This window comes from Suncus etruscus, chromosome 5 (genome assembly GCF_024139225.1).
Source record: "Suncus etruscus isolate mSunEtr1 chromosome 5, mSunEtr1.pri.cur, whole genome shotgun sequence".
In the NCBI taxonomy this organism is placed as follows: Eukaryota; Metazoa; Chordata; class Mammalia; order Eulipotyphla; family Soricidae; genus Suncus; species Suncus etruscus.
In genome coordinates, this window is record NC_064852.1 from 140,289,573 (window position 1) to 140,315,238 (window position 25,666).

At 32.3% G+C, this 25,666-nt stretch overlaps 1 protein-coding gene and 1 non-coding gene across 2 annotated transcripts in view; one reads left to right on the plus strand and one right to left on the minus strand.

Annotated features, from left to right (window-relative positions):
* The window catches only part of CSMD3 (CUB and Sushi multiple domains 3), a 1,236,222-nt gene that overhangs the window by 557,779 nt on the left and 652,777 nt on the right, over positions 1 to 25,666 (plus strand). The window contains exon 11 of the mRNA XM_049773958.1: positions 11,526 to 11,647. Within this exon, the coding sequence (XP_049629915.1) occupies positions 11,526 to 11,647 (122 nt within the window). The remainder of the gene's footprint in view (positions 1 to 11,525; positions 11,648 to 25,666) is intronic.
* LOC126010602 (U6 spliceosomal RNA) lies at positions 10,426 to 10,532 on the minus strand. The gene has a single exon (XR_007496623.1). It is a non-coding gene; the product is annotated as a U6 spliceosomal RNA (small nuclear RNA).

The window sequence follows — 25,666 nt, forward strand, 5'->3', positions numbered from 1 at the left end:
ACAATTTTGGGCAATGTGTTATTTATTAAATAGAAATACACTTGAGAGGACTGGAGTGATAGCATAGCAGGTGGGTGTTTGCCTTGCACACAGCAGATTCAAGACTATGGTTCGAATCCCGATATCCCATATGGTCCCCCGAGCCAACCAGGAGAGATTTCTGAGTGCAAAGCCAGGAGAACCCCTGAGTGCCGCCGAGTGTGACCCCAAAACAAAAACAAAGAAATAATGGTTGAATAAAAACATTTATTTTACAAAATATTATGTTAGGCAGCCTTCCTATTATCACGCATTTGTAAAGCCTAAGTAAAAATGAATAGATTGAGTGACATATAATAAACTTAATCAAGTAAAAATACTAATTTTTTGGTAATATTATTTTGGGGGGGTCATTGGTGATGGGAATGTTGGTTGCACTGGTGAAGGTAGGTGTTCTTTACATGACTGAAATCCAACAAAAATCATATTTGTAATCAAGTTGTTTAAAGAAAGATATAATAAAAATAAAATGAAGAAAATATTTTTTGAGGGGAGTCACATCTGGTGGTGCTCAGGGGTTACTCCTGGCTCTGCTCTCAGAAATCGCTTCTGGCAGGCTCAGGGGACCATATGGGATGCTGGGAATAGAACCACGATCCTTCCTTTGTTGGCCTAGTGGAAGGCAAATGCCCTACTGATGTGCTATAGCTTGGCCCCCAGTAATATTATTAAAAGAGTTTATAGTATCAATGCAAAGTTACTACACATTGCACCTCCAAAGTGCCCATTACTGAAATAGTAACACTTTGCTTTTTTAATACAATTGAAGGGAAAAAATTCAAAATTAAAGTGTATACTACACAATTAAATGCATTGTCCCCTTTTTCATTCCATAAATTAATTTTTTAATCGGCCTTAATATTCATTCCCTACTAGGTTATAGTAGTCCTCAAAATACATGATTAAAAGTTCCTGTTTTATTTATCTTTCCTGTCTATTCAGTCTCTCAAATAAAGGATCGTATCTTATTCATTTATGCATAAAATTTTCTAAGTCAATATTCAGAGTTGAATAAGTATGTCCATAAAATGATGACAAATCATCATAAATTATTTATTTGACCTTTCTATGAAAGAGAAGGTTTTCTAGAATTGCAAGTAATAATCAAATTGTTTAAGATATGTCTTTGATATAGTCTCCTTAATTTTTTCCTTTTAATTAAACCTCTTTCATTGTAAAGGATGGACTCTACATACATTATATTTAAGTATTTAACTTTATTATTCATCATTTTAAATAATTTTAGAGTTTTTGAACATATGCTAAATGCTTTGTACTAAATCAATCTTTTGTTTCTAAGGCATGAAAGTCAAGAAAAATATCATTTTTAAGTTATTTTATATTTTAAATATTTCATAAATAAATCAAAATATTTTTTGAGAGATTTTGAGAGGGAGATTTGAAGAGAGAGATTTGGAGAGAAAGATTTGGAGACAGATTTTGAGAGAGAGAAAGAAAGAGAGAGAATCAAAATATTTTAACCTTAATAAAATTTATGGTAAGATTGTATTTATGTATGTACATTATTTATTGAAAAACTAAAATTAAAATTAAATTAAATTTATTGAAAACTTTAAATATTTTATAAATGAATAAAAATTTTACCTTAATAAAATTTATGTTTAAATTGTATGTACATTATTTATTGAAAAATTTAACATTACACTATACAAATTTTATTGACCATTGGGTATATTTTCTAAAACTATCTTATTTTATTGATAGCTATTAAAAGTGGAACAATAACCATGTGTTGTCTATTAAAATATTTTGTATTGCATCAAATATGTTAAAGATAAAGACATAAAAATCTCCAAATAAGCATAATATTTTAAATAGACTAATGCTTTGAAAATAGTTATGACTTTAACAAAATGGTTTTAGTCGGCAAATTAATGGCTTAAGTAATAATATTGTATGGGAAAGAACCAGCATATGGAAAAACTATAAAAGTAAATTTGAACTTGGAGTATTTTAAAATTTGAATTTCTCATTAAAATTTTCTGCCACTTTAGATGTAAAACAACTAAACTTAAGATGGGCAAAGTCAAATATTCATAACTTAGAAAATATTTTGTTTTCTATTATGTAGCTGTTTCTTCTATGATTTCTATATTAAAATATTATAGTATAAAATATTAACTTTCTAGTACAAATATTAAAATATTAATTTTATATTAAACTTTATTTTAATTTTATTTAATTAAATTCTATTTAACTTCATATTAAAATTTTATATTAAAATATAATGATATAACTTAATATAATTATATAATATATAACAATATGTGATTATTAAAAATAATATAATTTTATATTGAAATATAAATATTAGAGAATATTTATTTTTATTTAAAATATTAATTTCATATTAAAATATTAATATTAAGCCAAATTAATTTCTCAGTCAGATTTTTTTCTATCTACTGCTGAATGTTGAAAATGTACATATCTGGATATATAAAATGATTTTTTCTTTGAATATACTAAAGTCATTATAATGATGAAAATTTCGTCAATAGTAATGTGTTGTGTATGTAAATATTTTAGGGGATAATTATGTTACTGACCCTACCCTGATCCGTGATTGTGCCCTACCCTAGGGTGTGACCTGGCATTCTGCCCCCACCCTAGGGTGGTACCTGATTCTGCTTCCACCATTGGGTGGTACCTGATTCTGGGGGATAAAAACAAGGGTCTATGGAAGGCGAGAGGCTTTTGGCTGGAACTTATGCTGAGTCTTTTGACTTCAGTCTTGTCCACTGAATAAAGCTAATATTTCCACAAGCCTGACTGTCTGCGATCTGTTTACCCGTCATTTCACTTCAGAACCGATGGCTAGACAGGGCAGCAGACGCATGCTCTGAGCTGGAAGGGAAAGACCTCATCCTCCATCACTCTATCAGTCAACATCTTCAGGGGCTGACTTGCAACAGTAATGAAGAAATATTTTAAACAAAAATGTTGTTAGAATATCTAGTACAGATAGATGCTAAGGCGCATGTCTGTACCCTACCGGGACTTAATCTCTGGCACTACATGACCCCTTGAACATCACTATGTTTCGGCCAGGTGGCCTTTGAGTACTGTGGTCCTCAGCCCCACACAACATCAATAACACTTCTGACTCCTGCTTTCAGCTGCAGAGAGTGGCCCCAGAGTCACTGCTTTGGATGATCAAAAGCAGCAATAAAAGGTCAGAAAAAGCTCAGATGTTAATATAAATGTTTTCCATGTGGCAACTGGCCCAATGCCTACATCATATTTGATCTCTGAATAGCATACCAGAAGTGATTCCTTAGGTCACAGTCAGACATAAGTCCTGAAACTTGCTGGAATTGGCAAACATCCTCTCCTCACAAAGGTAAAAAAAATGACACAAAATATGTCTTTTTACTTTCTTTAATGTGTAAAAGATCTCCTCTATTGGAGAAGATTTGAGTTTTGTTCTTTATACAATTTCAAATATATCTCAACAGTTTGACACCCTCCCAAAATTCAGAAGTGGAAGAAACAAAACAAAACACTTTAATCAAGTGCTTTTTCTACATTAACTAACAATAATTTCTTTGATCTATGATCTATTTCTATGCTTTTCATGATATGCTATTCCATACATGTTATAAATCCAATTTTATATGTTAATTTGGTGCTTACAGCCATTCAGTATTTCTTGTTAAACTGCAAATTCTCTTTCTTGCGTACCCAACAATTTCTATTGTCCTCCATAATGTTTCAAACAGATTACACAGTAATTTCATACTTGTGAAAAACATAAATTGCAAAAAAAAGTTATAAACTTTCAACCTTCATAAATGAATCAAAATATTTTAACTTTAATAAAATTTATGTTTAAATTGTATTCATGTATATACATTATTTATTGTAAAATTTAACATTACACTATACAAATTTTATTGACCATTGAGTATATTTTCTAAAACTATATCTTATTTTATGATAACTATTAAAAGTAGAACATCAACCACGTGTTGTCTATTATAAAATATATATATAGAGTTGTAACAAATATGCCAACGTTGTCAGAAATCTGATAAAATATCATTCACATTTATATCATAACTAAATTCATACATTAGACATCTTTTAATTTATTTCTTAAAATGCATTATATAGTACATTTGTAGTATTTTTCAGGGAAAAATAATAATTAAAATCAGTCCACCAGGGGCTGGAGCGATAGTGCAGCCTTGCACACAGCTGACCCAGGATGGATCTGGGTTCAATCCCCGGCATTCTATATGGTCCCCAAAAGCAAGAAGCAATTTCTGAGTGCATAGCCAGGAGCAACCCCTGAGCTGACCGGGTGTGGTCCCCCCACAAAAAAATCAATCCACAAAAATTTTATCTGCTACTAAATGTTACTATTTTATAAAATAAGTGTTATTTATAATTATCTGCTAAAATAAATATCAATTAAATAGAAATGCACAATTGTCATGTATGTGTACATTATAATGCTAGAATATTGTTATTAGTAAGACATAGAAGGTAAAATATATAGAGGGTATCGCTTTCCCCAATATCTCTATCAGGTTCTTGTCCCTTTATTGTCACACTGTCTATTCCTATATAAATTCCACTGATAAATGTAGGATGTTACCTGTTTTAAATTATTTCACATTTTTAATAATATTCATTTCTCTGATTCATTGGTAGATATCAGAAACATGCAAGTCAGTTTGCACTGACATATCTCCCATGGTCTGCAATTTAGGACTTGGTGTACTTCTCAGTTTGAGCTTTGTCCTTCATCACCCATACATGATTGCTCCTTGTTATAATAAAGTACCACAGTACAATTAGAGTAATTTAAAGTATAATTTTGAGTTTCCAGGAACAATAGAAGTTACACAAAATAAAAGTTAATACTTTTTGCTTTTATATAACACATTTTGTAGAATGGCAACGATATCTTATTTCCTGACCAATGCCAAGTTACTCTTAGACATACTCTAAATTGTGAGTCTTCATTCTCACTCTTAAAAATAAGGGATTTTGAAATTAAAGTTTATCACCATGTATTCGAAAGGTAAATGTTTCAAATGCATCTACCTTCAACTGGATATTTTTAGTGGAGCCTCTATTTTCATGTAAGTATACACAAATCTAGCAACAATAAGCAGAGTTATTAGTGAAAAAAGTCCTCTGAGATAATAAAGTCTCCTTGTGCAGGAAATTAAATTCCAATTTCCTCTACCTTTGTCCATCTGTTGAAAATAGTCTTGAGTAGTAATTATATACATATAAGTGTATGATTTAATAATATGATGTCTGTAAGAAAAAGGATGAAGTCTCCTAACAACCATAACTTCCAACACTACCAACAGATGGTAGCATGAATTGTCAATTTTCAAAGGAAATGTATTAGAAAATTCAAAATCAAAATCAAAATAAATTTCTATGGTCACTAATGATTTTAATCACAAGCTCATTTTTATTCATTTATTTATTGAATATTTAATATGCACTATGTTCTTTATTAGACACCGGAGTGTCCATGTGGACAAAGCCATGAATTTGCAAACCTTTCCTTAAACTATATGAAAAAATAAAATGGATACAATGAACATATATTTTAGCACATACATTCTATGGATATTCATTATAAGGCTATTCTATGCAAGTGTATTTGTATGGATTTGTATGAAGAGTCAAAGTTTAAATTGAGTGGTCAGAATAGTTACTATATTGAGGATAATTTGCACAAAAACCTATAAAATTGTAAATAACATAGCAATACTTTAAGAAATACCTTAAAGAAAACATCCTCAATTTTTTAGATTGAAAGAAATTTGTAGGATTTTCAAAATCTGAAATATATATTGTACAAGAATTGCAAAGCTCTCTAATTTTTTTACATGTGTATTTTCTCGTTTTTTTTTAATTTTTATTTTGACCAAAGTGGATTAAAAATTTTTCATAGTAATATTTTAGGTACATAGTGATATTGAATCAGGGACATTCCCACCACCAATGTTGTCCTCCCTCCAGCCCTGTTGCCAGCATGCATCCCATATCCCCTACCTTTGTCCCCCCGGGGCTGCTAGTATAAGTGGTCCCCTCTGAGTCTAGCTTATTGTAGATTGGGAATTGATTTTTTAAAAAGTCATGAAGATTTTGGAAAGAGTAAATTCGGGATTAACAGGCCCAGGATGGTACATTCTTCACAAAATGACTATTTAATCTGTCAACTGTATCTTAAATACCAAACACAAAAATGGCTTTATTTGTATAGCTGAAGTATTATATCCAGCAACAATCTAAGTGACTGAGGTTGTTAAAAAAAAAGGTTTTCTTGGTATGTAATCTTATTCTTATTTGTTTTCTAAGTGTGGTTAATAATAGGTGTTTTATGACAGAAAGATAATATAAGTATAGAAATACTAAGAATAATTTTTTCACTTCTTTTTTTTTTTTTTTTTTTTTTTGGGTCACACCTGGCAGTGCTCAGGGGTTATTCCTGGCTCCAGGCTCAGAAATTACTCCTGGCAGGCACAGGGGACCATATGGGGTGCCGGGATTCGAACCGATGACCTCCTGCATGAAAGGCAAACGCCTTACCTCCATGCTATCTCTCCGGCCCCATTTTTTCACTTCTTATATTAATTTTCTGAAGTAGTACACTTCTCTTAATAGTATTTCATGTTACTTCCACATAATTGTCTCATGTTATTTCTAAAATAAACCATAATATTGATAATAAGGCCTTCTATATTTTTATGTTAAAATGTAGTTGAAAATTAAAGAAATAGACAATTACAAATTAATAATTCCATTTAATGCATGAAAATTTTAGTAAAAACAGATAATTTACATTACTTTATAGTACACTGATAAAATTGGATGTTGACTTTGTAAAGTAATGTGATAAAATTATATTTAAACATTATTGGTAGCAAAATGACAAAAACATCATAAATTAAACCATTACTTTAATTAGACTTGAGGAAAATGGTTTTTAAAATCACTCTATGTAGTCTACATGATATATAAACACATTTATTGTACAGGTTTAGAAAAATATGTACCCAACTTTTATCCTTTCAAAATTGACCCATGTTATATTCCATAGCCTACCATGACTCCTAGAAGCATAGTTTTAAGTTTGTGGTTTCAGTCCTATTTTTACACAAGTGTTGTATTTTGTGGTTTAGATCTCTATAAATACCTTACTTCTATACAAGGCCTGTATTCCTTGTCCCATTTCATATCTGGACCCTCTTTTTATTATTCCTCTTTCCATTTCTATCTTCTCCTAGCCTTTTTTTTTCATCAAGATTCAATACTTGTCTAGCCTTTGATACTTTCTGCACCCTAAACAATTTATTCTACGTATAGCATACGTACTAGTGAGAATATCAATATTTTACATTGTCCATCTGTTTTACTTTATTCAACATGAGATGCACTAGTTTATCTAAGTTGCAGTAAATTTAGTGATCTCATTTCTTGTGCATAATGGTATATCATTCTGTGTATATATAATGCAGCTTTATTATTCTGTATTTAGGCACCTGAAATGTTTTTATATTCCGGCTATTGTATCAAATGATGCAATGAATTACATACACATACATCTTTCCTAATGATTTTTATGTGTTTTGGGATTTGATATCAACATGAGAGATTGTGGGGCCACTTGGATGCTCTATTATTATTTTTGGTAGAACTATATAAAATTACAGTAGGAAATATATATAAGTAAGATAATTTTATTTAGAAAGATCTGGAGAGAAAGAATTATGTGCTTCAGAGAGATCACAGAAAGTTAAGAATATAGAGTTTCATCATTAAACCTAGGTAAATCTTCAAAATGATTGAAAAGTAGATTAAAGATAACATTAACATGTAACAGGGGAAAAATGTAAAACATTTTAAAATGTTTATAAAATAGGACTAAATAATTAAAAAATGAGTTATTCAATAATTGGATAAGTTTATAGGATGAATATTAACATCAGAATACATATATAGCTCCAGAACTTTATTTTTTATTTGTAATTTTTTTTTGTCTTTTTTTAACCACACCCAGTGATGGTCAGGGGCTACTCTTAGCTTTGCTCAGGATGCCTTCCTGGCATGCTCTGGGGGCCATGTGGGATGCCTGTGACCAAACTCAGGTCAAGTGCGTGTAAGGCAAGCATCCTACCAGCTGTTCTATTGCTCTGGCCCCATATTTTTTATTTATAATTTTTCAACACAAAATAGTAAAAAGAGTTTTCAGCATCATAGGCAATGTAACAGGGAAACATTAAATCTTAGAAATTTACAATGATAAGAAGTGAATGTTTCTGTAGTTAAAATTGTTGGTAAACAGAAGTGACTGAAACAACTTCTCAGATGACAGGTTATCCACCTCTTATCCTATATTTTAGTTCTCTGGTCAGCGACTGTGATTCACATATGAAAGAATGACAAAAGACTCAAGTTTGAAAACAGGTAATTGCCAGCTAGAGTAAAGTGTCTTTCAGAATACTATTGTGCCCTATTAAAAAGTGACTTCCATAACCTCAAGCCAATCATGTGATTCTTATAAAACTTTCCTTGCTTTAGACTGGAAATGCTTCTAAATGTGTTCTCTACCTTCTCTATACCTTTTACAAGATACATTATTCTAAAAATGAATGGATAGAACCAGAGTCCCTTGTGGAATGTATGAGACGTGTGGGATAGAACCAGAGTCCCTTATGGAATGTATGAGAAGTGTGGGAAGAATTCCCATGGAAAGAAGTGCTTGCTGAACATCAACTTGACTTTGGTTTTGGTATTTTTTTGGGGGGTCATACCTGGCAACATTCAGAGATTACTTCTAGCTCTGAAGGAAATCGCCTTTGACAGGCTCAGTGGACCATATGGGATGCTGGGAATAGAACCCAGTTCCATCTCTAGATTGCCTATCTGCAAGGCAAACAAACACCCTACTGCTGTGCTATCTCTACCTCTATGCTATCGTTCTGTTCCCTCAACCTGACTGAATGAAGAGATGGTCTTTGCACAGTTAGATTTAACAAGGGATAACACTCCACACTTAGAAACATGGATAGTTATAAATGCTATGTATCATTGGAATTTTTTTAGGTCACATTAAGTTTAAGTTGTATAAGATGAAACCATACTTTACTGTAAAAGAATCTAGGCTTTAAAAAATAAAGATGAAACTTTCAGCAAGTAAAGTAGGCAGGTATGGTAGAGTGTATAAAATATAATATAGAAGTATTATATAAAATAGAAGTCTATAATACAGAAGTATAGATTATATACTTAATATAATACTCACTGAATAATTTTTACCCCCATTCACTTAAAGTATGTAATATAATATAGTGTATAGAATACAGAAGTAGAGAATTTATTTGAGACTAGTTTAATTGGAAGCCTAAGCACTAATACTGTAGGTAAAGTTTAGCTTGCAAATAACCCACTGGGAATTGATACCTGGCATGCCTTATTTTTTTCTCAAACCATCCTTAAACACAGAACTAGAAGTAAGCTTTGAACACAGTCAAATATGCCCTCACCTAGCCAAAGAAAAAAGAGTGCTTTGTTTCAAAGTGGGCTGGAAACATTTCATGAATTACTCAACAAATTTAAAATTTAACATGACAGAAATTACCTTTGTAGTCGTAAAAGTGTATTAGGTAAAAAAAAAAAAAAGCCTTTTTAATAAAAATAAATTGGGCCATTAAATCCATTTCTAATTATGCCATGTAAGGGTCAGATAGGAAAAAGTAAAACCAAAAAAGTGCATGAGGAACAGCTATTTTAAAACAAATGGAACAGAAACCTGAAAGTTCATTACTAGGTTTAGGGAAGAGAATATTGCAAACAAAGCTTATCATCATTTTTCATCACTCTAGAAAAATCAAAATATAGGAAAAGGGAAAGTTATACTTGACTTAGCAATTAGGAAGTCAATGCTGGCATTAAGAAAGCTATTTAAATAAACTAATATTTTCAAGAGAAATGTCTTTGATATTAAGACCTTTAGACATGAAACAAAATACCTTAAAGTGAATACAAATTATGCTACTAATTGAATCATTCTGTAAAAACTCTTGGGGTCTTAACTTTTTTTAAAATATTTATTTACACCTTGATTACAAATGTAATTGTAGTTGGGTTTCAGTCATGTAAAGAACACCCCTCTTCAAGGGTGCAACATTCCCACCATCAATGTCTCAAATCTCCCTCCTCCCCACTCTACCCCCACCTGTACTCTAGACAGGCTTTCCACTTCACTCATTCCTTCACATTGTTATGATAGTTCTCAGTGTAGTTATTTCTCTAACTGCACTCACACTCTTTGTGGTGAGCTTCATGTTGTGAGCTGGACCTTTCAGCCCTCCTCTCTTTGTCTCTGAGAAAAATATAGAATGCTTCACGAATTTGCATGTCATCCTTGCATAGGGGCCATGCTAATTTTCTCTGTATTGTTTCAATTTTAGTGTATGTGCTGCCGAAGCGAGCACACCATAACTTATTTTTAAAGTGGTAAGGTTAACTCTGTGAAGTTTTAATTGTATGTAAAATTTTGTCTCAATATTTTTAATTAATAAGTATAGTATGTAATATTGAAAACTGAAAATAATAACTGGGCAGAAAACTATAGTAAACAAATGATAACTGGACAGGAAAGCATGGCAAGTAAAATAAACAATATTCCACCATAAATATTTGGTGACTTCAGTGGTAAAAATAAAAATGTATTGTTAGTATTTACTCCATTAGCCCTTTATTTTTTTGGGGGGGGGGGCCGGTTTGTTGCTCAGAGGTTTCTCCTGGCTATGCACTCAGAAATCGCTCCTGGCTTGGGGGACCATATAGGAAGCTGGGGAATCAAACTGCAGTCCCTCCTAGGCTAGCACTTGCAAGGCTGAAGCCTTACCTCTAGCGCCGCTGCTCTGGCTCCTTATTCCATTATCTTATGGAAAAGTGCTGTGAAATCATAAAAATATTTAACTTTAGTATTATTAAAGTTGTTTAGAAGTAACTCCATTTTGTAGTCTGACAAAAGTGTGGCAGGAACAGAAGAAAAACAATTTTATTATTGATGTTAAGTTTTTGTATTAGAAGACTTATGACACTTAATAAACAGAAATTATAACACATAGAATTTTTTAATCAATCAAAGCTTTATTTTTCCTGTTGATTGTACTTAGCACATTATTGAATAAAACTTTCTTGCCCATGAAACTAACCAATATAGGGTCAGAAAGCTAAAAATCATTCCTCATGCTTTTACTCATAAGTAGTTGTTCAGTCATTGTTTAAAATATTGGATTTGTAAACTTCAGAATGGTTATAACGAACACATCTTTTAATATAGATATTAAATATCATCCAATGTATTTGCATTTTATTGCAATATTCAGTTTTTAATTTAGAGTCTACTTGCTAGTATTGTTTTGCTCTGCTTTTACATTGAGATATGTTCATCTTTAAAAATGTAATTTCTCTTTTAGTGAAGACGTGTGGCTCTAATATTCAAGGACCAAGCGGAACCTTTACATCCCCCAACTTTCCATTCCAGTATGACAGCAATGCACAATGTGTCTGGGTCATCACAGCCGTGAATACAAATAAGGTAAGAAGAAGCCCAGGGGATAGAAAGGCAGATCCTAGCAACAAAGTAAAAAATATCACAAGAAAAATGAAGTAAAGAGAGTTTACAGTTACACTTGATTTATATCTGTGTTGTCTGACTGTCCATATTCAAAACTTACAGGAGACAGTTGGAAAAAGAAGTTAGAAATAGCATACTTATGCTCAAAGTTACTAAGATATAAGTGGCAACACACTGATTTTATAGCTTAATATTTTCTGATATGTTTTGAAACCTGCAAGTACTTTGAGTCCTGAATGTTGTCTTTTCACTGTTTCTTTTCTGCTTGACACTTCATTCAGGTATATCATGTTTTTCTACATAACTAACTCTCTTTTCAATGTTTCTCTATTGTGCTCAGTACTAATCAGAGATTCATATTATGGATATTTCAAAAGGTTGAATTGCCTTTCTGTTTGACTCTAAGATGAGTAATACATCTAAATGCCTATGTGCCACATGTCTTCAAATATAATTATAATCCTGAATGAATATAAGAGCAGCTAAAAATTATCTAAATTTCTCTGTATCTTATGCTTTCTATCCTACTTTTCTTTATAAGAGAAATTGGACCTCAATATGCTTGCTTGAGATTCTTTTCAAAGTATACCATATGTTTTCTGGGTGGGTTAAGGAAAGTTTCTTGGAAGGGCCTACATGATATTATCAGATTGTTGCTTAAATTCTGCTTTTGAATTTTCTAACTAGATACTGCTGTAGAATTTTCTAGCAAGTAATTCAAATAACTTATTTAACCTCTCTACTGCTGCAGGCGCCTTGCGTCTCAGCTATCCTAGTGGGACGAGTCCTTTCACGAGAGGAAAACGGGTACACGAATGGACGAATATGAAATATGAAATAATAGAGACCACACAAAATGCATTGTATGGGGACCCGTGTCTGTATCATTTATGATACAGGCGAGAGACAAACTTTACTTTTTCAGCTGATCTTTTTAAGCGCAAATTTGGTGTGCAAGGTATTTCCGCAGAAACAAAGGGCAGAGGATCTTTAGGAGGGACAATACAATGGTACCCTAGAATCTATGTATCAAATAACTTACCGATATGGGTGAAAAAGAGCCCTGCTAGTGAGGTAAGGGGAAACATGAAACGGAGGATAGCAAAGAGAAGAGAAACTGGTTTTGCTACAAAAGTTTGCAGCCTGCCGGAAAGTAGAATTCAAGAAAGGCAAAAGCTATTGTTTACCACCATGAAGCTGAGACCAGAAAAACAAGTTGCTAGCAATTGGCTGGACTCAACCTTTTGAGTTGTAAATATACTAGCCAGCAGGGTACTTTGGAGGTCTTTGGTGCTGAAATTTCTTTTGACTGCAAAAATGACTGAGGCTGCATTTCTGTAGTTTTGCTAGGGAGGCAAAGCCAAATAAGAGATATATAATGTCACCACATATCATGAATATAACAGAAAGATAGCCAGTAATTCACGCAGGGGTTATGATTGACTTCTCCTATGGGCCTTCTGGCTAAAATATTTCTTGGGGGGAAAATCAGGCACTGCACCAGGAAAGCCAATAGACATATCTGGTGTGTGCTTCCCTTAATAATGGAGATATCCATGTTACATGCAGTGACACCCTATGTTCAGGATATTTAAGTAAAATAAAAAAAGAACATTTGTAATGTTTTGAGTAATGAATGGGGTAATGTGGACAGATGTTAATTCAGTTAATAAGTAGTTAAAATATTACTGTTTGATAAAATATCTATTACTTCCAATAATGTTCACAATACTGAATCCTGAAAGCATCATGGCCATTATGAAAATCAACCTAGGAACAAAGTGATATTTCAGAGGCTAAGGCATTACTTACCCTGCACACAACTGGCACCAAGTTTAAGTACCAAACTGCATATTATCCCCTTTAACCCACCCACCCCCACCATCCAGGAGTGATCCCTGAGTACAGGGCAAGGAGCAAGTCCTTACCATCACTAAGCATGGTGCCACAGAAATGTTTAGTTATTTGTTTCATGTATTTCCCATTAGGAAAACCCTAATTTCTGAAACAAGTTAATTCAAACATAAATATATAGATCCCCTATTTTCTGTATATACTGGATAAAAGTCACTAAGTCCTACAGCACATTTATCTAAACTTTTTATATCCTTAGCCAAAAAATCATCAGATATAATTTATCAGTCACATCTCTATACAATTATGAGATATGAAAAAGAAAAAACTCAAAAGGCATAAAGTACTGGAAAAAAGGCCAAAATTACTGAATTAGCAACCTGCAGACACTGTTGGCATAAAGTTGTATGAATCAGTTAATGTTCATAAGATCCCGTTAAGCTAGAAACTTATTGTCTGTGTTCATAATGAAAGAGGGTAGACAATATCTGAAATCACACAGATAGCTGGCAAAAGGTGAGAGAAGAATAGTTATATGCTTATTGACAAGGAAATATCTCATTCTACTATTTTTATTATTGGGGTAATGGTAAATAGCCCTGGCAATTTATTACTAACTATGAAACAAACAAAACATATTAATCTTTGTGTGTGGCAATTGTTTTGATTGTCACCAGAATGTAATTATTTCCTTTCTATATGATAACTGCCCTGCTAAGTTTAATTTACTCTAATCACTGAGATAGCAAAGTTCCCAAGGGATCATCTCATTCCTCCTTGTTGATTTTAACTAATCTTCCAAACTTTTATCTTTTTATTTCACTAAACAGATCAAATTTATTTTCTAAGGCAAAAATAGTAACTGTATTTCTTTGTTATTTTATCAAGTGATGAGTTTATACATTAAATTTTAAATCTTGGTTATTCTATTTTTATATTCTTTATAAAAGTTGCTTGACAAGTTCATTATGCAAACGCAATTAAAATTAAAGTTTAAGATACTCCTTAAAAAGATATTCCTCAGATCTTTATTTTTTCACACATAAATACACACGCCATTTTACAAAATAGCACTGTATATATAATGTGTGTATATATATATACATTTCTATGTTTTATTATAATCCATTGTAACCTTTTTAAATATTTGTTATGATTCACAATATTATTTACAAATTTATTAATCAAAATACATATTCAAAAATATTTTGTGAGTTTTTCTGCCCTATGTTATTAGTTCCAATTTATTTTTAGAAAGAAATTGCTGGAGTAAACTGTGAAAAATTATTGATGTAAGCAAGTTGTAGTAAATCTTAGTTAATAGATATGTTCAGTTCATAAATTATCTTTGTTTAACTCAAAAATAATTGCTCATATTTAATAGTTAAAACAATAATAATTGGGGCTGAAGCAATATCACAGAGGTAGGGCATTTGCTTTGCATGCTGTAGACCAAGGATGGTCTCAGCTTAGATACTAGAATCCCATATGGTCCCCCTTGTCTGTCAGGAGCGATTTCTGAGCAAGGAGCCAGGAGTAACCCTGGAGCACTGCCAGGTTTGGCTTAAAATCAAAACAAACAAATAAAGCAACCCTAATCAAATGATCTAAGATAAATGTATGGATGTAAACATCCTAGTACTGATAGTGAATAAAATTTGATAGAACTAAATTCAAATCTAGACTTTACACTCTTAATATTTAAATACTTTTAATTTTAAACATAATTCTTGAATTATATGCAACATAAGATCTCCATTTTTATCTTTTGTTTTGTTTTGTTTTTGTTTTTTCGGGTCACACCCAGTGACTTTCAGGGGTTACTCCTGGCTATGTGCTCAGAAATCACTCCTGGCTTAGAGGGCCATATGGGACTCGGGAGGAAAGAATTGTGGTCCATCCTAGACTAATGCATACAAGGCAAACGCCCTACAGCTTTTACCACTGCTCTGGCCAATCCATTTTTATCTTTTAAAGATAGGAAAGTATCTCATAAATTTGTTTCATTGCTTAAAGGTAAAAAAAGTTGTCAGATATAATGTAGGATCACATTAAAATACATTATACCTATTACAGGTGTTGCTATATCATTAAGAAGCATGCTATTTTAGTTGTTTATTAGATTTATGTTATATATCAATACAAAAACTATTTTAATGTTCATCTAATATGTGGATATATAATTTGCCATTGTTTCATACTAAGTATTAATAATAAATTATAGCTGTTTTAACTATTAATTTCCAAATCTTTCAATTGAGCTTGCTAAAAATAAAACATAATGAAAAGCATTCAAATCTTAAAGTTTTGTATAATCATTAAGGTCAAGATCACCTTACGCGCATTTCAGACGATGCTGTAGAGAAGACAGTTTTGTAATCATTTATATAGTTAATATAATTGTGGGGTTCTTTATAAAATTATGTTCTATACTAGAACTGATTGTTAATGTAGTCATGAATTATTAATGAAGTAGGACAAATTAAACAGCATATTAATGTCTAATACTTTTTTTGTCTTGAACTTTTCCTTAAGTTTTTTAAGTAAGCTTTACATCATGTTAGTTTTTTTTTTTTTGCATTATCTTCGATACTCAGAATTAAAAAGAGGGAGAAATAATTGAATTTAAGTATTTTACTGTTTTCTATATTACAGTGTACAGTTACAGCTCTGTTCTCATTCATGTCTATGACATGATCTTTATTTCACATTTTTAAAAGATATTTATATTTTATTTTTTTTAGCTGAAATGTAATATTTTAAATAGCTTCAGTGAACTAGAACCTACAGGAAAATCCTCTATACCTCTGGTTCCCTTTCAGGATGAAAGTAATCAAAATACAATTAACAATCCCAGAAAAATCACTTTCAAAACATACATTTGGAGAAAATATGTATCAATAAAGTTTTAGGAAAATTGGAGAAAATGTGATATTTGTTCTGTGTTAAGAGGTTTAGGGCATCAAGTTGGGGTAGTGGAAATTTCAAATGACAAGGAATATGTGACTTTATCAGAGAAAATAAGTGTTTTACAGAGAGCACATGTTCACTTTAAAATTTACTCTGTTGGGGCCGGTGAGGTGGCGCTTGAGGTAAGGTATCTGCCTTGCAAGCGCTAGCCAAGGAAAGATCGCGACTGCGGTTTGATCCCCCGGAGTCCCATATGGTTCCCCCAAGACAGGGGCAATTTCTGAGTGCTTAGCCAGGAGTAACCCCTGAGCATCAAACAGGTGTGGCTCGAAAAACCAAAAAAAAAAAAAATTCACTCTTGAGAACTCCAAATGATTAAATACTTCGTAGGATCTAATGGATATGTAAAGTAGATGTTTACATGCAAATACATGTATATACATGGATATGTAAAGTAGATGTTTACATGCAAATGAAAACCTACATAATGAAATATATAAATCTACCCTCCATTGAAATTTAAAATTTGAATCAAACATATATGGAATGGCATGTTTTTTCTCTTTCATATACATACATGTTTACATTATATATGCTATTCATATAATTCAGTTAATTCTTACATTTAGTATAAGTTTAATTCAACCAAAAGTCAGGTTTTTTAAATGTTATCTTTCACAGTGAGGAACATTTTCCATCAAAGTCAAACATATGTTTATTGGATTTCCCAAACCTAACTTTGAGGACCTATTTCTTGAAATCCTCATACCAAGCGACATATAAAAATCTAGCCAGGTAGATGTAGTCTACATACATAATTTAAAACACATGACTTTTCTAGATTAGAAAGTTAGGAGACTGGAGAGATAACATGGAGGTAGAGTGTCTTGCATGCAGAAGGACCGTGGTTTGAAGCCTGGCATCCCATATGGTCTCCTCAGCCTGCCAGGAGTTATTTCTGAGCATAGAGCCAGGAGTAACCCCTGAGTATTTCCAGGTGTGACCCAAAACCAAAAAAAAGAAAATTAGTTCAGCAGATAGGGTGCTTACCTTAATGAAACTGACCTGTTCAATCCCTGGTTCCATATGGTCCCAAAGCACTGCCATGCGTAAATCGTGAGTGAAGAACTATGAGTGAGCCTTGAGCATCAACAGGTTTGTCTCCCAAACAAAGTTAATAAATAAAAACACATGGATTTTAATTTCAATTTTTAAACAGTTGCAAGAGGAAAGAAGTAATGCAAAAGAAGTAAATTTTTCTTCTTATTTAAGGTACTACATATTTTTACATGATATTCAACATAGCTTTTTTCTGTTACCATGTCGTACTTAGTTGAGATTCTAATGATACAACTTTCAATTTTATTTTTTCTGATATATATATATATATATAGTTATGTTTGGTCTATTTTTGTCTCTTATAAATACATAATATACCAAAATTTGATATATTATTTATTTGGTTTGTTTAAATTTTAAGTTGAGTGGTAAAAAAATAGTTCTTTAAAATATATTATAGTTTTGTCTAGTTTCGTAGTTTGTTTTGTCTAGTTTCGTAGTTTGTTGTCGTTGTTCTTGTTGTTGTTTTCAGGCTACACAAAACTATCCATAGGGGTAACTATTTGCAGGCTCAGAGTACCATAAGGGATGTTTGGGACTGAATCCACATTAATTGCTTCAACAATCACCCTACCGACTTTAGTAAAGTATTGCCACCCCTTTCTTTTTTTGGAGTTTCACACCCAGTGGTACACAGGACTTATCCATTCTCTGAACTCAGGGTTTACTTCTGACAAGATTTGAGGGATTATATGATATGCTAAGGACTGAATCTGTGTGTAATGCCTGCAAGATATTTGCCAGACCCATTATACTATTGTTCCAGCTGAAGTTTTAGCCATTCTTATATAATATACTGAGAAGTGGGTCTTTGGGTGTAAAAATATAAATTACTTGAAAAGTTAAAGTTATTTTTAATTACCCAATATAAGTTTTACATATATTAAGTATATTAAAACTTTTAAAAAATTAATATAATATTTTCTTGTCCTTTGATCTGTTTGTGACATTCTGGGGGTGAGACACCCATTTGCTACAGTACTTATGACCTCTCCCACATGCTTATGAATATCACACTGAATATCACAAATGTTTTGGACTCAAGGAATAGCACCAATAATGACCTGAATTATAGTTATCTATGTAGACCTTCATTTTTATAAGACAGGCTGCCTACTACTAAGCCATAAATATGAGTCCTAGGAAAGTAATTTTTTTTTGGTAAGAGCTACACTTGTTGGTATATGAGTTCACTCTTGACTCTGTGATCAGGAAACACTCTTAGTAGGCCTCAGGGGACAAAACGGGGTGGATGGGATTGAACCTGGCTCAGATATATATAAATTGAGTGGCCTGCCCTATTGCTCTGACTCTACAATTGAATTGTTTTTACTTTTGGCCAGTCTCTTTTGATTTAAATATAGCACTCTTTATTTACATTGGATTGGTTATAGTAAATAGTAATGTTGATGTGTCCAAGCTACAAGGAAATTCACAGACAAAAAAAATTCAGAAGTTATCAAAGAAAGAATACATTAATTTTGTGCTAGAGAAAGCAATCAAAAAAACCCATAAAAGTTACATTCAGGGGCCGGCGAGGTGGCGCTAGAGGTAAGGTGTCTGCCTTGCAAGCGCTAGCCAAGGGAAGATCGAGACTGCGGTTCAATCCCCCGGCGTCCCATATGGCACCTCCAAGCCAGGGGCAATTTCTGAGCACTTAGCCAGGAGTAACCCCTGAGCATCAAATGGGTGTGGCCACCCCCCAAAAAAATGTTACATTCAGTTACATCATATAAGAATGTTACTGATCAAATTTGTAGAAGCTTTTATAGAAGTTAAAATGCTAAAGATAAAAAAAATGAGAAGCATAATAATAAAAATTCAGTGCCTGAGAGACAGTACAATTGATAACAGACTGGCCTGTATGCAGCCAACCTGGGCAATATCTAAAGGACTACATGATCCGCTGAGCAGAGCCATGAATGATTCCGGAGCTTTGATTCTTGAGCATTGCTGGCAAGGTCCCTATAACCCCCAAAAAACTAAACACAAGACAAAATATTAAATTATTTAAAAATATGATTCATCATTACTTAGAAAAACACTGTGTAAATGCTAACAAAACTATTATTTTTCTTTTCAAGACACAAAATGTTTCATTTGTTTCTATTTATTTTAAACTTTATTTATTTATATTGATTGATTAATTGGATTTTGGGCTACACCCAGTAGTGTTTAGGGGGACTCTTCTGGCTCTGCACTCATAAAATGCTCCTGGCAGGCAGAGGGACCAAATGGGTGCCTGAAATAGAACCGGGTCCCTCCTAGGTCGGCCACATTCAAGGCAAACACCCTACCACTGTGCTATCTCTCCAGCCCTTACATTTGTTTTGAAATTTGATTTACATTTTCATTCTACAATTCATAGAAAACCATTTTATATTATGAGATGAAAAGTGTAGACTATCAAGGGCAAGAACTTTAAATGTATATATTTAAAAATTTGTCTTGAATTTTTTAAGTTCTATTTATAAAATTTGTAACTTTATTTATAAATGTATTTATTTTAATGTATTAAATGTATCAACTAAATTTAATTTAAAATTAACATTTATAATTTTATAATTCTATTTAATAAATTTATCCTATACAGCATGTTTATGCAATTTTATGTATGTATCAAAGCTCATAAAATATTACATATCATTTCTCACTTAATATATTTTTTATATTTAAGCAAAAAATAATCAAGTCACAGGAGCATGGAAAGAAATCCAAGTTGATCAATTTTCTAGCATTATTTGTTGCATATCATATTGCAAATATGATATATAATACATGGCTTTTCTATTTAAATGATTTTAGGTGAACTTCCTCATCAAAAACATACATAATATGTGTGATTATAGATATGAAATACTTTTGTTTTATGTTTTTGGTTTTGGACAATACATAGTAGTGTTCAGGGTTTATTTCTGGCTCTGTATTCAGGGTCATTCCTGGCAGTTCTAAGGGGACCATATGGGGTACCAGGTCTTGAACTCAGATAAGATCCTATACAAGACAAATGCCCCACCCATTGTATAATTGCTCCAATCTTATAATCAAAGATTTCTAAACACTAAAAGAGTACTTAGATCAATCATATTGAGTACACAAATATACATATTCCTTAATAAATAAAATAAGAATATGCAATAAGTATGAATTATTTGAGAAAATTTAGATATTTTCTGTAATAGTCTAAAATCAGTGTACCATGTATTAAAATATAATTTTGTTTTAATTTATAGCTGCTTTACAACTAGAACCCAGAATAATAGCTCAAACGGCTAAACACAAGCTTTCAGGCAGAAGGTCAAGTTCTAAACTCTGGTTTTACCTAGCCCCATGACCACCAAACCCCACTTGTAATGAATATAATGATACCTAAGCACAGATCTGGGAGTAGCGCATGGTCAGCACTGGCGTGCCCACAAAACAACCATCAAGTATGAATCATTGAGTAAAAGTTAACTATAGTTACTATCTATAATAAATGCTATTATGTAATATATAAAAATGATGCTATATTTATATGTGCTATATTTGCATGTATCATTTTCTCTAGTTTCATAATTCATGTTTTAGAGTATTTTATTTTATAAAATGTCATAATCATGTATTACATTATTCTGATGCAGATATTTGGTTCCTATTTTTAGGACCAAATAGAATTTTCTCTTGTTACCCACATTCCCATGCCCCAAATTTAAATGCTGTAAAATATGACATTTTTCGGAAAGATCTGTATAGACAGGCCATTTTATTCTTTATATATGTTTAAATGAATACAATAGTTCATTGTATAATATGAAATAACTCAATTGTGAAAAATATCATTCATATATTCCATTTAGTAGTAATCTTTTTTCAATTTACTTTGACTCATGCAATAATGAAATCCATGCTTCTCCTCAGATACTCTACTAACATCAGAATACACCCTTGTGTTTCATCCACAGCACTGTCATCACAATTCTTTCCAACTTGTCTCTGTTCCATCTTCACAGTTAGTCTTTTGCCACTTCATTTGCCCTTCCCACTTAGAGGCACTAATTCTTTGTGCCAAATGGACTTCTAGAACATGAGCCAGGGCTCACTACCAAATCTGAGACCTCAGCCAGACTTGGAAAGTATATCTTTCCTACAGACTCACAATATTTTTTTTTTTTTAAATGCAGTCCTTAGACAACATCCAAGAGATTCAGAGTCCAGAGTGCTAATCGTTACACTATAGAACCAACATGCAAGAGAGTCATTAAGAAAGGCTATTCTGGGGCTGGAGAGGTAGCATGGAGATGGGGCCTTTGCCTTGCATGAAGAAGGATGGTAGTTCGAATCCCAGAATCCCATATGGTACCCCGAGCCTGCCAGGAGTGATTTATGAGCATAGAGCCAAGAGTAATCCCTGAACACTGCCGGGTGTGACCTAAAAACAAAATAACAAAACAAAACAACAACAAAAAAAAGAAAGGTTATTCAGGACTTATTAAAATATCTAGAAAGGATGGCTGAAAGGAAGTTAATCATGGGGACATGATAGGCAAAATCTTATTGTCCTACTGTAATTTATTCCATGGTGTATGAACTACATCTGAGTTGTCCTAATAAAAAGCAAGGGATTTGTGCTTTTTTATGCATCTTATAATCATTTATAATAGATTAGTGGATTTTTTTTTTGAAGATCAAATGTGAACATTAGAACTCTTCATAGTCTCTGGAAGACTTAGTATCTAATGATTTTCAGGGCAAATCAAGATGGAAGGTCAAAAACATGATAGAATGAACAAGAGTGGGGACCATGATAAAATACTGATGGCATTTCCTCATAAATAGGAATTGAAGCGAACAATATGAGGCAACAGTTGAGGAACAGATAAAAGTCAGGCCAGATTTGCTGTTTTTCAAAGTTGGAGCATTGAAATCACCAAAAAGAAAGATATAAATATTGGTAGTAGACAGTATAATTGAAATTTGGTGAACTACCTAGAAAAATTCCCATATTTTAACTGAATTATGACTGAATATAGATTTTGATTATCCTCCCCATTGATAATACATAAACCATTTTGTCAAAATGGTGTATGTAGAGAAAAACCATTCATTAAACTAAATTATTATATAAAAATGATTATTTTTCTCAAAGCTAGCATGTATAAAAAAAAGGAAAAAAACCAAAGTACTATAATAATTAACCTGGAATAGCAATACTGTTATCTTTTTTGATTTACTTTTCTGCCTAATATTTTATATTAAATTTCATCAATAAATATTATATTTAATATTCATGTTTTAAATAATGATATATTATAAAAAGGAAAAAGTAGGAAGTAGGCACTGAAAATTAATATTTTACTAATACCTGCTTTATGATGCTTCTCTTTATGATGCCTCATTATTTTCTGAATTCTCTTTCTCTCAGTTTTTTCTTATAATGCTTTTCTTTACTTCTTTAAATAGTATTGTTCTGAACTACAGCACGTTGGCTTGTCAACGAACTTCCCAACTAGTGGATCTTACACACGTTCATCAATTCAAGTATCAATTTTGAAATCATAGATGATTGACTAAATATGAATGTGGATTCAGTAGTTGTTCACCCCATGAACATAGAAAATTGCCACCTTCCCATTTCTCCCCCGAGAGCATAAAAGAAAATGATAGATGCTCATTCATAATTGATATTTTCTTTTATATTGTTTTGGTTTCTAATGTTAATTTAGGTGTCGTGATTTACAATCTTGATAATGTCTGAGTTGTGTGCATAAAAGATTCTGACACCATAGTCTACACTTTTCACTTCTTTCCCCCCTCTTCCAATGTTGTTTGCTTTTGTACCCTTCCCTGTCTATTTTAACTACTGAGTTTTATAAAACAAATTAAAGAAGCATGATTTACCCAAGTTACTGATAGTTGAATTTGAATTGAATATTTAAACACCAATCCCAACAGCAATGTCAACTCCTGTCACCAATGCTCCCATATTTCATCACTCAACCCTCCTCTTTCATCCTGCCTGGCATTTTGATAGGCACATTATAAAGTTCAGTAGACACAGCTTTGTACTCATGTTTTTAGTGTTGTTGAGTCTGAGCTTTGGATATAGAAACATAATACTTTCCCACACAAATAATAAGAAATAATTACTGAACACTTGATCCCTGTTTCCTGTTTTAGTGTAACTAGAAAATATTTTTACTGCTTAAATATCTATTGTCTTTCAAACTCAGTATGCCAATTAATTCTGAAGTAAATGGATATACCTTACCTTATCCAATATATCTGCATAGCTTTGTAGACAAATTTAGTGACAACTTGTGCTGATTTTTGCTTTCAGTGCTTTAGTACCAATTTTTACATAAGTCAGATGCTTAACATAATCTTGAATTTCATAGACAAAAGCTGACTTCTTTTTGAGGAAAATGTTTTATTACCATCTATACTTCCATTAGTAAATAAGTTTTGTAAGGTAGGAATACCCAATAGTACTCAGGGGGTTTCAGTAGTTATTTTCTATTGCATGGCCTTTATTTGTTTGTTTATTTTCTTAGTTTTACTCTTCAAAAATGTGTTTTTTGTTTGTTTGTCTTCTGTTTTTGTGTCACACTGGCAGCGCTCAGGGGTTGCTCCTGGCTCTACACTCAGAAATCGCTCCTGGCAGGTTAGGGGATCAATTGGATGCTGGGATTTGAACCACCATCCTTCTGCATTCATGGCAAATGCCTTACCTCCATGCTATCTCTCCGGCCCCTTCCAAAATGTTTTTTAATAATTTCTAAATTAATCATAATAAGATACATTACGAAGTTGTTCATAAAAGACTTTCAGTCATACAATATCCGAAGTCTTCACCAGTGAACATTTCCTGCCAGCAATGTTTCCAGTTTCCTTCTGCCCTCTGCCTTGTCTAACCACAAGGAAGCCATTTTTCTTTGCTCTCTCTCTCTCTCTCTCTCTCTCTCTCTCTCTCTCTCTCTCTCTCTCTCTCTCTCTCTCTCTCTCTCTCTCTCTCTCTCACTGTGGTTTTGTTTTGAGGTTATGACTGGTGATGCTAGGGCTTACTTTTGTACCCTGCACTCATGTATTACATTTTGCCAAATTTTAGAAATGATATGGGTGCCAATATCAAAATCAGGTTAGCCACATGCAAGGCAAGAGCTCAACTTACAATATCCCTCTTTAGTTCGACTTTTATATAGAAAAAAACATATTTGTATTTTTACTTTATATTTTTAACATTTAGTATAATACATATGCAAAATTTAAAACTATGTATTGAAATAATTGATGAGGTTTACTAGGTTATTTTTAAATCATTATTTTATTGGTATTTTATTTAAAATCTTTTCTAAAGTATTTACATAATTATAAAAATAGAAGACAAAGTATTAGTTATTTTAGTTATTTATTAGTTATTTAGTTATTATTAGTTTAGTTATTTCTTTTGTCACTAATTCTCCTCCATCTAATCATAAGTGGTTCTTCTATTTTAATTTCAATATTGCAATTGTTTTAATTGATATACTCTATCAGAACTTTTCTACATGATAACTGGGTATTAATATTAAGTGATTCATGAAAATAGTGACAATTTGCATGCTTTAATCAAACAAATATAGTCATTTGTGGTTTAGAATGAGAGGAAAATGAGAGACTAAACATTTAACACTTAAGAAAAACTATGACTATAGATTTAGACATACCAGTTAGGATGAAATTTAGTTCCATTTACAAAAAATAAGAAACAAAAACACAAAAAAATAAGGCTTGGTGGAGTGAAAGAAAAGAGCTAAGGTCAAATTCAAGCTCCTTTTTAAGTACAATTTTTCTGGAATGACTAAGAATTCTCATAGCTATAGGGGCAGCAGCAGGAAGGTATGTTAATATATTCTTTTTGCTTGTTTGGTTTTTTTTTTTGTTTTGTTTTGTTTTGTTTGACACACCTGGGTATGTAATGCTCAGAATTTTTCCTGGAAGACTTGGGGGACCATATGGGATACCAGGAATTAAACTCAAGTCCATCCCGGGGTGGTCACATGCAATGCAAATGCCCTCCCACTGTTCTATCACTCCAGCCCCCTTAAATATATTTTTAATTTAGAATATGGTGTACAA